The 15,058-nt window shown below is 44.5% G+C and overlaps 2 protein-coding genes across 2 annotated transcripts in view; both read left to right on the top strand.

Moving 5' to 3' along the window:
* Positions 1-5,165: 5,165 nt before the first annotated feature.
* LOC109517304 (neutral cholesterol ester hydrolase 1-like) lies at positions 5,166-10,852 on the top strand. The gene is made up of 6 exons (XM_019872373.1): positions 5,166-5,419; positions 7,362-7,605; positions 8,163-8,232; positions 8,311-8,482; positions 8,686-9,004; positions 9,747-10,852. Exons 1-6 carry the CDS (start codon positions 5,279-5,281, stop codon positions 10,040-10,042), a joined length of 1,242 nt encoding a protein of 413 aa, XP_019727932.1. The 5' UTR covers positions 5,166-5,278; the 3' UTR covers positions 10,043-10,852.
* Positions 10,853-14,018: 3,166 nt separating this feature from the next.
* LOC109517305 (tumor necrosis factor ligand superfamily member 10-like) overlaps positions 14,019-15,058 on the top strand; it is a 4,985-nt gene continuing 3,945 nt past the window's right edge. The window contains exon 1 of the mRNA XM_019872374.1: positions 14,019-14,396. Within this exon, the coding sequence (XP_019727933.1) occupies positions 14,280-14,396 (117 nt within the window). The 5' untranslated portion in view covers positions 14,019-14,279. The remainder of the gene's footprint in view (positions 14,397-15,058) is intronic.

Raw genomic sequence — 15,058 nt, 5'->3', positions numbered from 1 at the left:
TTTTTTTTTTCCATAGTTTTAGTTATCCAAAAAGGTTTTGCGTTAAATTGAGTTGTTGTGCTAGTTTTGTATTGTTAGTTTGTACTAGCATGTTTATTTTGCAAAAGGCTTTTTACTTTATTCTTTTGAGTTTGCTTTACTCTCATTGAGTTTAGCTTCTTCTTTGGAATCTGAGTAATCCAACCACATGTTTTATATCAGGTGTTTTGTATCAAATTAATCCTCTGATATCCTTGTGTGTTAGTCAGCTAATTTGGACCAGCATGAACAATTTATCGTTGCAGTGGCTCCAGCCTCTTTTTCGTAATTTGGGTCATGAGAAGAACTCGACTGTTTAACATTGTATTTTTTCACTGAGGTAATTTGACGCTACTCTCGTTTTCCCTGAGCAAGCTAATTTGGACTCGCATCTGGTTACATTTAACTTATTCACTGCCAGGAATGTTTGTATTCATCATTAGTTTACTGGCACCGTCGAATATATTTGTCATGTATGTTTTTCAGCAGGTAGGCATGGAATTTATTTATTTATTTTTTAGCAAATAAAACTAATATGTTAAAAAAAACATCGTGCTATTATCACTGCAATTCGACAAAAAGGGGTCGAATATATTTGTCATGTATGTTTTTCAGCAGGTCGGCATGGAATTTATTTTATTTTATTTTTTTTAGCAAATAAAATTAATATGTTAAAAAAACCATCGTGCTATTATCACTGCAATTCGACAAAAGGACACAAGCACCCGAAAAACAGTGTGATTTTTATTTATTTATTTTTTCCTCAAGAGCTCAGGCCATTTGGCACCGGTGGAAGGTGGCCGGAGAAGCGCCAGAGGGATGAGGGGAACGAGAAGAATGAGCTGAAATGGAGGGTGCTGACACACACGTTGACAAAATGCAACAGAGAGCGTCACTCGGCACCTCTGAGCCACACAAAGCACATATGAGCCTGCCTTGAGGACACCGCTGCTCCACCTTTGAAAGCCTCGCACGCCATGAATACGACATCACATATAGCACAGAGCAGACAGACACCACCCACGCACACACACACACACATATGTTGCGTGAGGGGGGGAAGAAAAAGTGGGTTGTTTTTGGGGGGGGGGGGGGGGTTGCGTTTCCCAAGACAGGGACTGGCAACAGAAAAGCCTCGATGCCCTCTGAGACTCCGCTTAGTCCTCAGTACCGCCAGTAGCATCTGGATCGGAAGCAACTGGCAGGTGCGGGGTGTGGAGGAGCTCAGAAAGGTAAGGTGGTGCAAAACCATTTCAAGATTTAACTACAAATAAAAGATTATAAACCCGAATTCTAAAATCTACAGGGAGCCACTGAAGGCAGGCCAGAATTAGAGTTATGCGCTTCATCCTACAAGCTCCATTTAGTAGGCGAGGAGCAGCATTTGGGACCAACTGGAGATGCTTGAGGGAGGACTCCCTGACTCCGAAATAAAGTGCATGTGAAACAGTAATCCACGGATTACTGTTTCTAAATTCTGTTGTGAAAAGAGAGGCTTGCTCTCAAGATGGAACCCAAGGGCACCAAATATAATCAAAACAGCAGGGGCCCCAAAACTGAACCTTGTGGAACACCACAAGACAGCACCACACGGGTCTCAAACGTTTGTCTGACAAATAGAGTCCAAGCCACCCTCGAAACCTACCAGCAATACCCATCTGGTGCTTTAATTGTCTCTCATTGTATATATTTTTATGATGACGACACCGGTGTGCTGATGCCTTTGAGTGTACAACCTCTTTCCCTGACTCCCCCTTCGCAGCTCAAACATCACCCCCCGCCCCGACGCCAGCTACAAATTTCTTTAGCGAAACCCCAAACCGCCATCTTAAGTGCTGATAAATGCCAAACACTCTTGAGTGCACCCCGGAGGTAACCCGCCACATGTTAGCTTACAGTAGTGTCGCTGAAACAGCTGCCTCGTGTCGTGGTGTCGACGCAGCAGCTGAGGACCGACGGGGGAGGCCACGTCCAGCTTGAAAGCCTCGCCAAACGGATGTGGAGTGGGCAGGGTTTACCAAACATCAGGATCCGATTTGGGAAAGTGAAAAACTCACAGGAGTGGAGATGGGGGGGGAGCTGCACTGAAGTGTGAGGTCATATGTTGCGTCTTCTCTGTGACCTCCAACTTTTTTCTTGTGATGACTTTTACAGCTCTCAGTGCACCCCCCCCTCTCTCTTGCTGTGCATCACCAGGTCAAAGGTCAGGGCTGAGGCATGCACTTGTTCTCATCGGGCCCTGTCCGATTGATGAACTCTGAACCCCCCCGGCCCAGACGGCTGTTCCCCCCCCCCCTCCCAACTTAGAGAGGTGAGAATTTGTTTTAGCGCTCCGTCTGAAGTCTTCACAACTCAATACAACGGATCATTGAGACGGCATTTGCTCTGCCTCGTTTGAGTGACAGCAGTATGTTCTTCGCATGCTTGTGTGGGTTTTCACAGGTAGGTTGTTTCATGTGTTCTGCCAGCAGCTGAATCGGATCGATGCCACTCGAAATGCACAAGGAAGCAGATTTTCTTGAAATGCCTTTTAAAAATAAATAAATAAAATTGGGCAGGGGGCTAATGACCCCCCCTGTAGAGGTAATGCACATGCCACATCCCAGCCGTCTTCGGGCAGCAGGCGGAGGACACTCTGAACCGGTTGCCAGCCAATCGCAGGGCACACACAGACGAACAACCATTCGCGCTCACACTCACACCTAGGGACAATTTCGAGTCTTCAATCAGCCTGCCATGCATGTTTTCGGAATGTGGGAGGAAACTGGAGTACCTGGAGAAAACCCACACAGGCCCGGGAAGAACATGCAAACTCCACACAGAGAGGCCGGAGCTGGAATTGAACCTGCGACCTCTGCACTGTGAGGTCAACGCGCTAACCACAAAAGGCTCCCATTGTTGGATTCTCTCACATGTAGCGCCCACCTTGTTTGAAGAACAACAATTATCATCTCGCCTCCAAAAGTTGTGGTAAATCGTTAAACGGCACTCGCCGTTCGAAACCGCACACCGTGTTCAATAATTTATCCCTATAACTGCATCAACTCTCCTTTTAATGCTCCCGCGATCTCTGCATCTCTGTGGATTTTGCAGGTGTGCTACATTTGACACATTTGAACTCTGTTGTGAACCAAAACAGCAGAACCTATCGAAATATGTACACGTCCCCCCCCGACTGAACAACAAGGCGGCTCAGCATGAAATGGAAAACCCGGACGTGTGCCTCCTGCATTTAGTCGCGTTAAATGACCATTATGTGTAAATCCAGTCAAGGACACCAGAGAGGCCCTCCCTCCATCGCAGCCTTCATACCGCAGACTGCAGGGAGACGACGCCATTTTTCAGGCTCAGCAGGCACGCTCGCTCACACGCGCATATATCGCATTCAAGTTTACACTCCGAGCATTCCGCTGACTCTCCTATTCGGACAGATTTTTGGCATTGGCCTGCGGCTTTGGGAAAAGGATCTTTGGAGCAGTGCGTACTCTTGTTCAGGGTTTCAAAAATAGCCACACAAATATTGCACGTCATGCTGGGACGGGACAGGAGTGTTTTTCACATTTATAACTTTTTTTTCTTTTTCTTTTTAAATGAGATCACATTCGTGACTCACACCGCGTGGAAAGTTTTGAGTTTTTTTTTTTTTAATCCAATCGATACAAAACTGATGAACTGTTTTTGTAATTGGCCCACATACGCCCCGATTGGAAGCAGATGTCTTTCAATTTGTCATATGTCACTTTCAACCAAAGAATAAAGCGGCGAGTTTTTACCCTCGGAATTTTCTTCATGTTCTGTGGGAAGACTTGAATAAAATTTAAATACAAACATGAAGGAGACCAAGGCTGAAATCACTGAATATGCAGGATGTTTTTTTTTTTTTTTTGCCTTGCAAAAGACAGTTCATGAGTGGAGTTTAAGTTCTGCTGCTGTAGGCCAAAGGGAGATCATGAAATACACTTAGCACCCAGAGTGGCGTCTGTTTGACATCGCCACGCGGCCAAAAGGCAAAGTCCAACCGCCCTCACTTTGGATTCCTTTTTTAGCCGACTTTATTACAGCCTTCCATATCTTACTTTTCAAGTGCACCTTCCGCGTGAGCCCCAAAGGTTAATTCTGACACGGTCGGCCGGCCGGTCTCTTGGAGCTTGTTTTGGAAAATCCGTCCGTGGCAGGGGTCAGGTCCTCGTCATCGCTGTTTATGTTCTCACAAGGGAAACCACAAGGGACACAGAACTGGAGTGAACCCGTGGGAAGGGAGCGCAAAAGTGGCACCCGCTTTATTACCCCTGATTATTGCTGGCATCGTTGTAAGAAAACATTTGATGGGCCAGTCCGGACGACGTAAAGAGTTAGACGTTGGATGCAGCACAATTCCACAACACTGCAAACTGAAAGCACAGTAATATACACTGTTGACTGATTGTTTTTGTCGCCTTTGTGCATTTATATTGTTTGATAATGCTCCCTGATTAGACGTATCTAATGGACTGTCTGCTGAGTGTAAATATGTTTAAATGTATTGTAAATCATGTTTCCCAAATTGCAATGAAGGATAAATAGAACCAAATATTAACGGAACAAAAGCTGCAATAACACAACCAAAAAAAAAAAAAAAAACTGAGACTATATATGTGTGTGTGTGTGTGTGTGTGTGTGTGTGTGTGTGTGTTCAAATCTGGTGTTTCCTAAAGTTCAATGAATACATAAAATTCAAAAATATGTAAAAGTACTGCTCCAAAGTCGCACATTTTTTCTTGTGATGGCAAATAATTCACACGAACTATTCATCCGTCAATCAACAGTTATGCTTCGCCCTCATGTGGCGACAACAGCGTACTACAACTTATTAACAAACTAAATGTCCCGGATGTTTCCTCAACCGGGATGTCTTTCAAATATAAGCAGCGTAGTAAAAAACTAAAAACAAACAAAAAAAAGTTGTCAAACGAGCTTCAAGCCAGTTGAACGTCCATCGAAACAGAATGTGAGTTTTAATCCAATCATGCACGAGTACTATACACCTTACATCAAACCTTTTGCTGTTATTATATTTCATGTTTTCAAGTTGGTGGGGAGTTTTTTTTTTTGAGTCATTATTTATGTTCACCGCGAAAATCATTAAACTTGTTTGGCCACTCCTCCTTTTCTGTTACATTCACCGCCGTCACGCTCCCTTCCTTGAGCCCATATCAGCCGGTCCCTGGTCTTGATTCACTTCCACACCTGCACTGGGGCAACACCGCGAAGCTGAGCCGAAATGTGGCTGCTGACGGCGGTCATCGCCGCCTGCCTGGCTATGCCTCTGCGCTACTGCTTGTGCAAACCGCTGCCCGCCGCTATTAGGCAGCAGTGGAAACTTCGGCTGCTGGGGGACCTTATCAAATTTGTAATCGGCCTGGTGAGTGAAAGAGGGTGAGGGAATGTGTACATATATACTGCTTTTTTAAAATTATTCTGAATTTGATCATTAATCTAGTTCAAAATTGTGTCTTCCTATTGTTTGAATACTCCAAGTAAAGGCTGGAGGTGGAGAAAAAAAAAATGCTCCGTAGAGTTAAAGTCGGTAAATTTAAATTGATCAGTCTCAAGCTTCCCTTTTTTTTTTTTCTTTTTAATTTAAATTTTTTTGCCCAGGATGAACAGGATTCCATTCAGACAGCTGTGAATTTGTAGTCCATCGCTAACTAATGGGCAGTAAAGTCACGATTACAGTAAATATTTGTATGAAAATCCTTCTGGACTAAAAATAATAAAACAGTCACATGAAAATACAAGCACGCTGATAAGTGTGTGTGCCTTCCACACACTTTTTGGCATTTCAAAACAGTGGCGCTTTTTGGCATGTGCAAAATGTGCGGCCACACATTTCTGGCAACAAAGGTCCACATCCCCAAAAGGCGACTTGAAATGATTTTTCTTAGTGATTGGGAGTGTTGAGTGACAAGGGGCTTCGAATGATGATGGCGATACCGTTGGACTCCCTGTTATTGTCTTGCAGATACAATTCATCTTTTATCGATGACTAGCAATTGCGATCCACACATTTTTTTGCAGATGCAAAGCATTTTCTGATGAACGCTGGTTAAGCAGTGAGAGCACACGACCAATCTGTGCAAACAACTAAATCAAGTTTGTCAGGTTTCATGTTACAGTGAAGAAAGTAGCGTTTTGCAAACTCAGAAGAAGAAGTCCGCCTGGTTTGCGTCATTAAAAAGTCAGTGGGAGGAAAATGTCTTCATGTTCACCTTTGCTCCTCATTGCGCCACATGCTTTGGAGGTGAAAGGCTACAATCGTGACACACAGGCTACAATAGTGGCACACAATAGTGGCACACAGAAAGCCTTTCCTGCAGAAAAGACAACAAGGTGAAGCATGGCGGTCCACGCTGAAATGAAGACTTCCACGTGCAGTGCACATGTCGTTGCAATAAAATTTTTGTGGCACATAATAGCCTAATACACAGTGAACTGCTGCCCCCGAGAGTTAAAATGCTTTTCTTGTCTACGCATACACTTGCTGGCAAGTGGCCAAGAGAGCTCGCCCACTGAGCAGAGCCGAGTGGAGTGTTCCGGTATAACTGTTACACACGCACTCACCGGCGAGCTTCAGCCCACTTTTGGGCATACACTTGCTGGTGAGATCATAAGAGGCTGACGTGAAAGACAACATGGCGAAATTACGTCCGGAAGGCGCACACTCATTGGTGACGCATACACTTGCCGGCGAGAAGAGGAAAGCCGGCCTGCTAAATTAGGCCAAAATGGAGATAGCCAAACGTTGGTGGGACGCGCACACTTGCCATCGAGATGACGAGAGAGAGGCAAGCCGTGGTGTGAAAAAGGAGAGATGTGGTGTAGAGATCCACACCGCTGTTAGGCATACACTTGCTGGTGAGCGGACGAGAGCTAGACAAACAAGTGAAGCAGAAGAGTAAATGACCAAACTTTGAATGCTCACCCTTACCGGTGAGCTCCAGCCTGTTGTCACGGAAACCCTGACCGGTGAGTGGCTGAGCCCGCCGATGTGACACGAAGAGTAAACGGCCAAATGGGCACACTCAGACCCACTTTTACACTTGCCACCATGCCTCCGCTCGCTGTTGCGCACACACTTGCCAGCGAGATGATGAGCGGAACAAAGAGACGGCCGCACCAGCCAGATCACCCACACTCGTCGGAGAAACCCAGTGTTAGACGCGCCTACCGAGAAGCTTCAGCCCGCTGTTGCGTATACACTCACCGGCGAGATGATGAGAAGTAACCCACTGAGCAACGCTAAAGACGAGACAGCAAGATCCGGTGAGCTGAGATGATTTTTTTTTTCTTTCCAACCCCCTCAGGCGCATGTGATGGAGCGGCTGGGCTTGGGGCACCACGTCAAGGCTGCGCGAGAGAGTTCCAAGGGTCTGGAGGGCATCGCGGAGAAGTTGACGGGCAAACCCGGCGCAGGCGACTTGGCGGTCAGCGACGCGGTTTTCAACAGCGTCCCCGTTCGTGTTTACCGGCCCCTGACGTCAGCCGAGGGCCACCTCAGGAGGGGGCTGCTCTACATCCATGGAGGAGGCTGGGCCTACGGCAGTGCCAGTGAGTCCCGTCTCGTACTTTCTGGGCACTTTCTTAATATTTTTGCTGTTGAAGTCGTCAAGATATTTTACAGGGACATGATTCGTGGACTTGGGAGGGCGGGGGGGGGGATTAGATTCATGTTGTAGCTGTTGAAATCTTCTTTGTACTTTTTTTTGTTGACAGAAATAGGATTTTTACACTTAAGAAAAACATTTTATTATGTATATAAATTGTATTGACTTTTTGCGGCATGAAACTGCATTAGAATTTTTACTTTTTGTGATTTTGAATGTTTCATTTTTTTAAAGTGGAGGGAAAAAAACTGCATTAAATTTTGTTTTCATTGTTTTTCAATCTCCTTCATGTTTAACAGAGATAAAGTTATGGAACAAAAAACAAAATGCCAAAAATAGCATGTTTAAATGTAAGGAAAATATCTAAATGCTGATTTATTTTCAGTGCATTTTCTTTTGCATTTTTTTGAAGAAAAATCCAAGACTTTAAAAATCCTTCTAATATTTGATGCAATCGTATTATGGAATTGAACAAAATGTCGGTTTTGCGTTGTTCCCCAGAGGACGGCGCGTACGATCAAGGCTGCCGCAAAATGTCCCGAGATCTTGACATGGTTGTGGTTTCTGTTGAGTAAGTCTTTCAACACCCCGCCTGCAGCCTTTTTTTTTTTTTTTTTTTTAACCTGTGCATCGTCTTACCCCCGCCAAGTTATCGTCTGTATCCCGAGAGCTGCTTCCCGACACCGTTCCTGGACTGCCTCACGGCCGCCAAGCACTTCCTGTCCCCGGAGGTGCTGGCCGAATACGCCGTGGACCCCCAACGTGTGGCCGTGTCGGGGGACAGCGCTGGGGGGAACTTGGCGGCGGCGCTCGCTCAACAGGTAGGCGCACTGACGACGACGACCTCCACCGAGGCTTTGAAATTCAAACAGTGGCTGACTTTCACAAGATCAGGTCATTTTTGTTTGACATGATACCTCCTCCGCATTAGGAGGAGCCAGATGAGGTGGCTCGGGCATCTGATTAAAATGCCCCCTCGTCGCCCTAGGACACGCTGGAAAGAGCATTTCATTTTTTTTTCCAGATTGCCATGGATGACGGCATGAGGGTGAAATTCAGCGTGCAGGCTTTGATCTACCCGGCCCTTCAAGCTCTGGATTTCAACACGCCATCCTATCAGCAGAACCGGGACATGGTCGTGCTCAACCGTCCGGTCATGGTCCAGTTTTGGCTACAGTACCTGGGCGCTGACCTCTCCCTTAAACCGCACTTCCTCGCCAACCGACACAGCTCCGACGTCGCGCCGGAGCTGAAAGCTCGTGCGGACTGGACCACCCTCCTTCAACCGAAGTACTGCAAGGACTACTTGCCAGTACGTGACGAGGAGCACCGTAAAATGCAAAGTATGCAAACCTATATACATTCTAATATAAATACATATACAATGGTGCTTTGAGACACAGATCATCAATTCAGCTGCTCCTTCTAATTTGCGCAGCTTGGCCACTTGGAGGGGGGGGGCAGCATAATACAGAAATATGGAACCTTGATTTAACTCTCTGGAAACACACACATATTATATATATATCTAGAGAGAGAGAGAGAGAGAGAGAGAGAGAGAGATATGCGCCTACCACAAGAGGGAGTCCAAGTACCACTTTGAGAATCACCAGTTTTAAACTGTAAATACACCAAACTATGCGCCCAAAACACTTTAATTTGTTTTCAATAACTCATACATTTGTATTATTATTCGTACATACGTCTTACATTCCTCATCATCATCATCATTCCCCTTAAAGTAAAATGGCTTACAGACGATTTCGTGTCAGCAGAGCAAAAACCTACACTTGACTTTCGAGAACTTCCGCTAACAACCCGGGCTAAATTTAGCTCCTCCCCAAGAAACAAAGAAATGATACAGTCAAGATGTGTCACTTTAACATAATTCCTTAACATTGATTGCTACTTTGCTATTACGTGGGGCTTTTAAGTCATCTTGTGTTGTTATAGAAATAGATATGCCTGTAAACCACGGCCAGACGATTTCTTTCTGTGATTAATAATCTTGTATCGCACCAAAAGCAACATCATAAATTCCAATGTATACAGACATTGCAATTTTGGACTTGTGAACCCGTGCAGGAATCCTGGATGAGATTCCCGGTCTGCTGGACGTGCGCGCTGCGCCCCTCCTGGCCGGACCCGAGGTTCTGGCCAAGTGCCCCCGGGCTTACGTCATGACCTGCGAATACGACGTGCTGAGAGACGACGGCTTGATGTACGCGCGCCGCTTGAGTGACGCCGGTGTGGCGGTCGCGGCCGAGCACCACCCGGACGGATTCCACGCGTGCTTCAGCCTCACCACGTGGCCCTTCACCTTTGACGTCGGGGTGAGGGCCTTCGGGGCCTACGTCCAGTGGCTACGCGACAACTTGTAGGGACTTCATGCGAATCCAAATAAAAGTCAAGTCACGTATTGACAGCGAGACAGAGCAATGAATGTCACTCACAAAGTCGATCGAAGATCTCCTGTTTTTTAGCAGCTGCCGTCCCGCGATCGACGCCGATATACCGCACGTGCGCACAGACAAGCACACGCTCACAGAAAAATAAACGAGATGCAAGACAAAACCGAGTTTCCAGAAAGGAAATCACTGCCTACCTTCGTGGGAGACTTGACACAGGGAGGCGGGGACGCACTTTTGGGGGCGTCATGAGGTGTCGAAACTAGAACGTACGCACGTGTAAAGTTTGAAAATGTTTTTTTCTGGTGCTCCGGATTCCCTTTCTTTGACAATGCCATCGGTACATTGCTGATCAAACACACTTGGAATGAGAATAAACGAACAAAAAAAAATTAGCGATCCATCCCAACAGCTCTGATCGCTAGCTGACTGCTGGCCGCTAACAACTTCCTGTGATGCAGGTTAAAGGTGACCTACTTTTTTATTTTATTTTTAATACTGTTTTTTTGTGAACGTAAAACCGAAACGATTCTTAGGTAGCAGTATATATAAAACAAATTTATGAAATATTAATAACACGCACGCAGACAGACAGACAAATCTTTTTTTTTTTTTTTTTTCCATTTGCGACGACACCCCTCAAAGTTGACTTTGGGCCAGTCCGCGGGACGACGAACCTGGAACCTGTGACGTAAGAGTGTATACTCTACAACTTGTAAATGTACAGATATCGTTGTTTTTTCAACAGCTTTCCCGATTAAATAAATGGAAACACGTGAATCAATTTATTCAGAACTGTATGTGGTTGTTTTGTTTCCTTCAAAGCCTTTGTAGTTGTGGAGAACATCTTCTGTATGTACATTTTGAGCATTAAAATATATCACGGTACTCTACTGGTCTGTACATTGTTTAAAAAAAAAAAACAGAATCAGAATCAGAATTTCAGAAGATATGTATACCCACATTTGTCCCCATTTAAAATGACATTTTTGTCTGTTAAGGAAGTGGGCGGTCCTATGCAGCCCTCAACTTGTGCTAATGAAGAATTGTGACCACGCCATCGTTTAAGTTCCCCATCACTGGCAAACGGCAAACTTCCTGTGTACTTCATATTTTAAATTTTTAAAAATGACTGTTAAAATTTGAAGGACGCCCTTCTGGGTGAATGCGAAAGAAATATTCTTGTAGACAAAGCAAAGAGTCAAGAATTGTGTTGTGGAGTAGAAAAGGAGTGGAGTGCCCCGGGAGGTTCCACGACTTTCCCGGGAAGAGAATGAGCCTCGGGGAAGAGGGGAGTTAACAGAAAGAAATCTTCTTCCAATCTTTCCCTCCAATTTGTTAAGATGATGACTTCTTGGGCGTGAGCCAGAAGACTTCCGAATGTAGCGAGGAGCGACCGATTGGTTGAAAGGGACATTTCATCTGCATTGCTGAAAAATTGGCAAATCAGAATGTCAATAGAAAATGAAAATTTTGCTCCAACTAACAATAAATATTAAAATTGGTGTGCCTTTTATTTTAATGATGTATCCAAATATCAAAGTGTGACAGATGTAAAATGCATATTTTTGTAAATGTGCTTCAATAACATTTTGGGGAGTCATTCACAACGAGTTAATCAAGTAATTGTTTCACAAGTTAAATTAATAAAAATTATAAAATAATAATAATGCATTCAATTAAACTCTTTTAGAGAAAAATGGTTGAATTAATACAGCGAACATGACCCGACTTTTATTTGGCGCGGACTTGACCGCAGTCAATTGCGTCACTGCTGACTGACAAACTGCTCATCCCACAGGTGCCGCGTATCATTAGGAATCCGGAATGTTAGCCACTTCTATTAAGGGGTTCATATTCTTCATTCTTTGTGATGTTTTCGGCGATGCAAGACACGTCCTGACTCGCTCCCACGAATGTGTGTGTGCATGCGTGTGTTTGTGGGGCTCTCTCAGGGTGTCGACTTCCCTCCCCGAGGGGAAACGTTACTTGCTTATCACCTCCTTCCCACCCGACAGACCTCGGAAGTGACTCACTCAGTCACGTTGAGGCCCTTACGTCTGGCTCTAATTTCACATACAGCGGATATGAAAAGTCTACACACCCCTGTTCAAACGCTTCTGTGATATTGAAAAAAAGAAAAGACCAAGCTAGGTCGTTTCGAAATTTTCCCCACCATTGATATGAATGATATATATTCTATGCAAATGAGGGAAAAGAACTCTGCAAAGACGAAAGTAAACAGTTTATGTTATATAACTTGAATACTAGAACAGCTGAACTTTAAAATGGTGGCAGGTGTGTGCTCACTAACACTTACCATGAGTTTCAATGTAATTGGTTCATTCTGAAGACAGCCACAATCCCAGTTATGAGGGTGTGCACACTTGTGCTAACACATCATCTGAGTTAAATCTGTCATTCCTTTTCCATTGGGTTGTCCAGCTTACATATCTGTCACATTATGGTGGAAGAAGTTTTGAAACGTGCTCTTCTCGCTCTCATTTGTTCACACACCAAAACTTTGGCATTCGAACAGGGATATGCAAACTTTTCGTATGCATCGTCTGTGTGGGCTAGTACGATGACTCACCAAACAATGGAGAGGGTCATTTGGCAAGAAGTCGGAGATCACTGCAACAATAAGAGGAAGCCCGTTTTTCATGATGATGATGATGATGATGAAGGTTGTTGATGGACTGCCCTCACTGAACTGGAAGCACCTCGGGTTTGGTATTGAAACCGTGACAATAATTACATTTGTGGCAATTGAACAGACTCACAATGTCACTCCACTGAAAAAAAAAGATCATTTTAATTGTTTGAGCTTCTGCTGATCAGTAAAAAAAAAAAAAAGTGACACCATTTTATAGGTCTGCAGCTAACATTTTTTTAATGTGTAGGGCCTACATAAAAAAATTTCGTAAAATCTCAAACTGACAACGCATAAAATTTTATTAGTACTGTACTCTATATTTTTTTTCACGATTTATTTGGATTTATTTATTTACTTGAGTAGTCAAATAAACTACAAATGGGGAGGGTGAGAAGTATGTTTGCAAAGAAGAAAGTTCATTATTTGAAAATGTTTAATACAATTTTGAATTTAAAACACATGATCTGGCTAAAAATAAATACTTCTACATTTGGGAGATATTTTCACAAATACTTTCTCAGTGAAAAAAAAAAGTTTAAAATGATCAATTAAGTCAAGTCAAGCAAAAACAACCCCATGCATTTAAAAAGTTTCAATGACTTTGCTATTCTTGTTCATGTCTATTTTTGCAACTATTGTACAGTGCATCATTTTATTTAGTTGCCTGACAAAAGTAAAATGTCATTTTGAGTATGTTGTAAATACCGTACAGTGATAATTAAGATGATGAACTTCAAATGGAAAGAAAAAGCTCGAAGTAAAAATGATGTAATTACTTTTTCTTGTATTGCATCGTATTTGTTGGCGAGTAGATGTGCAGATGTGACAGACTATTCTTAGTATTTCTGAAAATATACTGACAATTATCATTGAATTATAATACTGTAATGGCAAACATTTTCTTCTTCTTCTTCTCTTAATGTATTGGTGTTTAACAGCTCTTTGGTGCATACCGCCACCTACTGTACAAGAAGCGCAACGCATTTCCATATCGTGTCAATGGAGTCCACTCGAGCTTGGCCGCAGTATTCACGACCTGTCAACAAACACGGACGAGACAAAATACGCGTTTCGGTCAGTCGTCAGCGAAACGGGCATCCGTCACTGTCGAACTGAGAGGTTGGTGACAATTACACTGACGGACGAAAACTCGCTTCCGTCAGTCGCTTAGTCCATCTTTTTTTTTTTTCTCTCATCATTCGTCAGCAAAACGGGCATCGGTCAGTGACTGGGGGTTCAGTATGTTGCCAAAGGACACTTTGACATGGTCACAAGGGTTGGGAGACGACCACTTAGTTTTTTTTCCCGTCACGATCCATCACTCAATTCAGAACTGGTGTGAATTACAAAGTGTGTCATTTTGAAAGGATAAGGATCAACATGTGAACTATTTGCTTTCGAGCACTTTTAGAAAGGGCAATGAAGTGGGCCTGACTCACAATAGGCCAGGCAAGCCCCCAACACTCCCCCTTCCTCCTCCTCCTTGTCTATGCTCCTCTCTCTTTTCCCCTCCTCCTCATTTTCCCCTTTGGTGCTTGGTGGTGCGACATCGACATGAGCGCTTCCTGGGGGTCCCCGCAGTGCTTCTGGCTGCTGGCGCTGGCCGCCGTGGTGGTGCAGACCCTCACCCTGGTGCTCAGCGTGGTCTTCTTCAACAGGGTCCTGCACACGGTAAGGGCAACTTTTTCTCTTGCGGAACACCCAGTCACTTGGTAGGACCATCCAAAGGGTTTGCTCGGTGTGGAACAAATTAAAAGCGCTGTCAAAGTTTGCACCTCATCCAGTAGGAATGCAAGCGTTTCATACAAAGCAGACAGCTGGCAAAGGCTTGCCGCATTGAAGCCCACAGTAGGAGGAAACGGGGCTGGCTGTTTTGCGTGGCGTTGCGCACTGCTGCAAAGTTTATTATTATCTACTGTTATCTACTGTTATCCATCCACTTTCTGAACCGCTTTATCCTCACAAAGGTAGTGGGGCGTGCTGGAGCCTATCCCAGGTGTCTTCGGGGACTAGGCGGGGGACACCCTGAACCGGTTGCCAGCCAATCGCAGGGCACGCAGAGACGAACAATCATCTGCGCTCACATTCACACCTAGGGACAATTTAAAATGTTCAGTCAGCCTGCCATGCATGTTTTCGGAATGTGGGAGGAAACTGGAGTACCCGGAGAAAACCCACGCAGGCCCGGGGAGATATATATAAGATATATATAGATATAGATATATAGATATATATACGCACACACACACACACACACACACACACACACATATACACTAAACCAGCGGTCCCCAAACTTTTTCCTGTGAGGGCCGCATAAGCTTTGCTTCTGT

The sequence above is a fragment of the Hippocampus comes genome, unplaced genomic scaffold (assembly GCF_001891065.2).
Source record: "Hippocampus comes isolate QL1 unplaced genomic scaffold, H_comes_QL1_v1.1 scaffold92, whole genome shotgun sequence".
NCBI classification, from domain to species: domain Eukaryota; kingdom Metazoa; phylum Chordata; class Actinopteri; order Syngnathiformes; family Syngnathidae; genus Hippocampus; species Hippocampus comes.
The sequence above is the reverse complement of the archived record's forward strand: the minus strand, read 5'-3'. Positions and strand labels throughout refer to the sequence as shown.

What these genes read in the sequence shown, in the direction of transcription:
- LOC109517304 (XM_019872373.1), top strand. Translation starts at nt 5,279, where the DNA reads ATGTGGCTGCTGACGGCGGTCATCGCCGCCTGCCTGGCTATGCCTCTG. An exon ending in CTGGGCCTACGGCAGTGCCA is followed by an intron (nt 7,606 to 8,162) that starts GTGAGTCCCGTC and finishes GTTGTTCCCCAG; the next exon opens with AGGACGGCGCGTACGATCAA. An exon ending in CGGCGGCGCTCGCTCAACAG is followed by an intron (nt 8,483 to 8,685) that starts GTAGGCGCACTG and finishes TTTTTTTTCCAG; the next exon opens with ATTGCCATGGATGACGGCAT.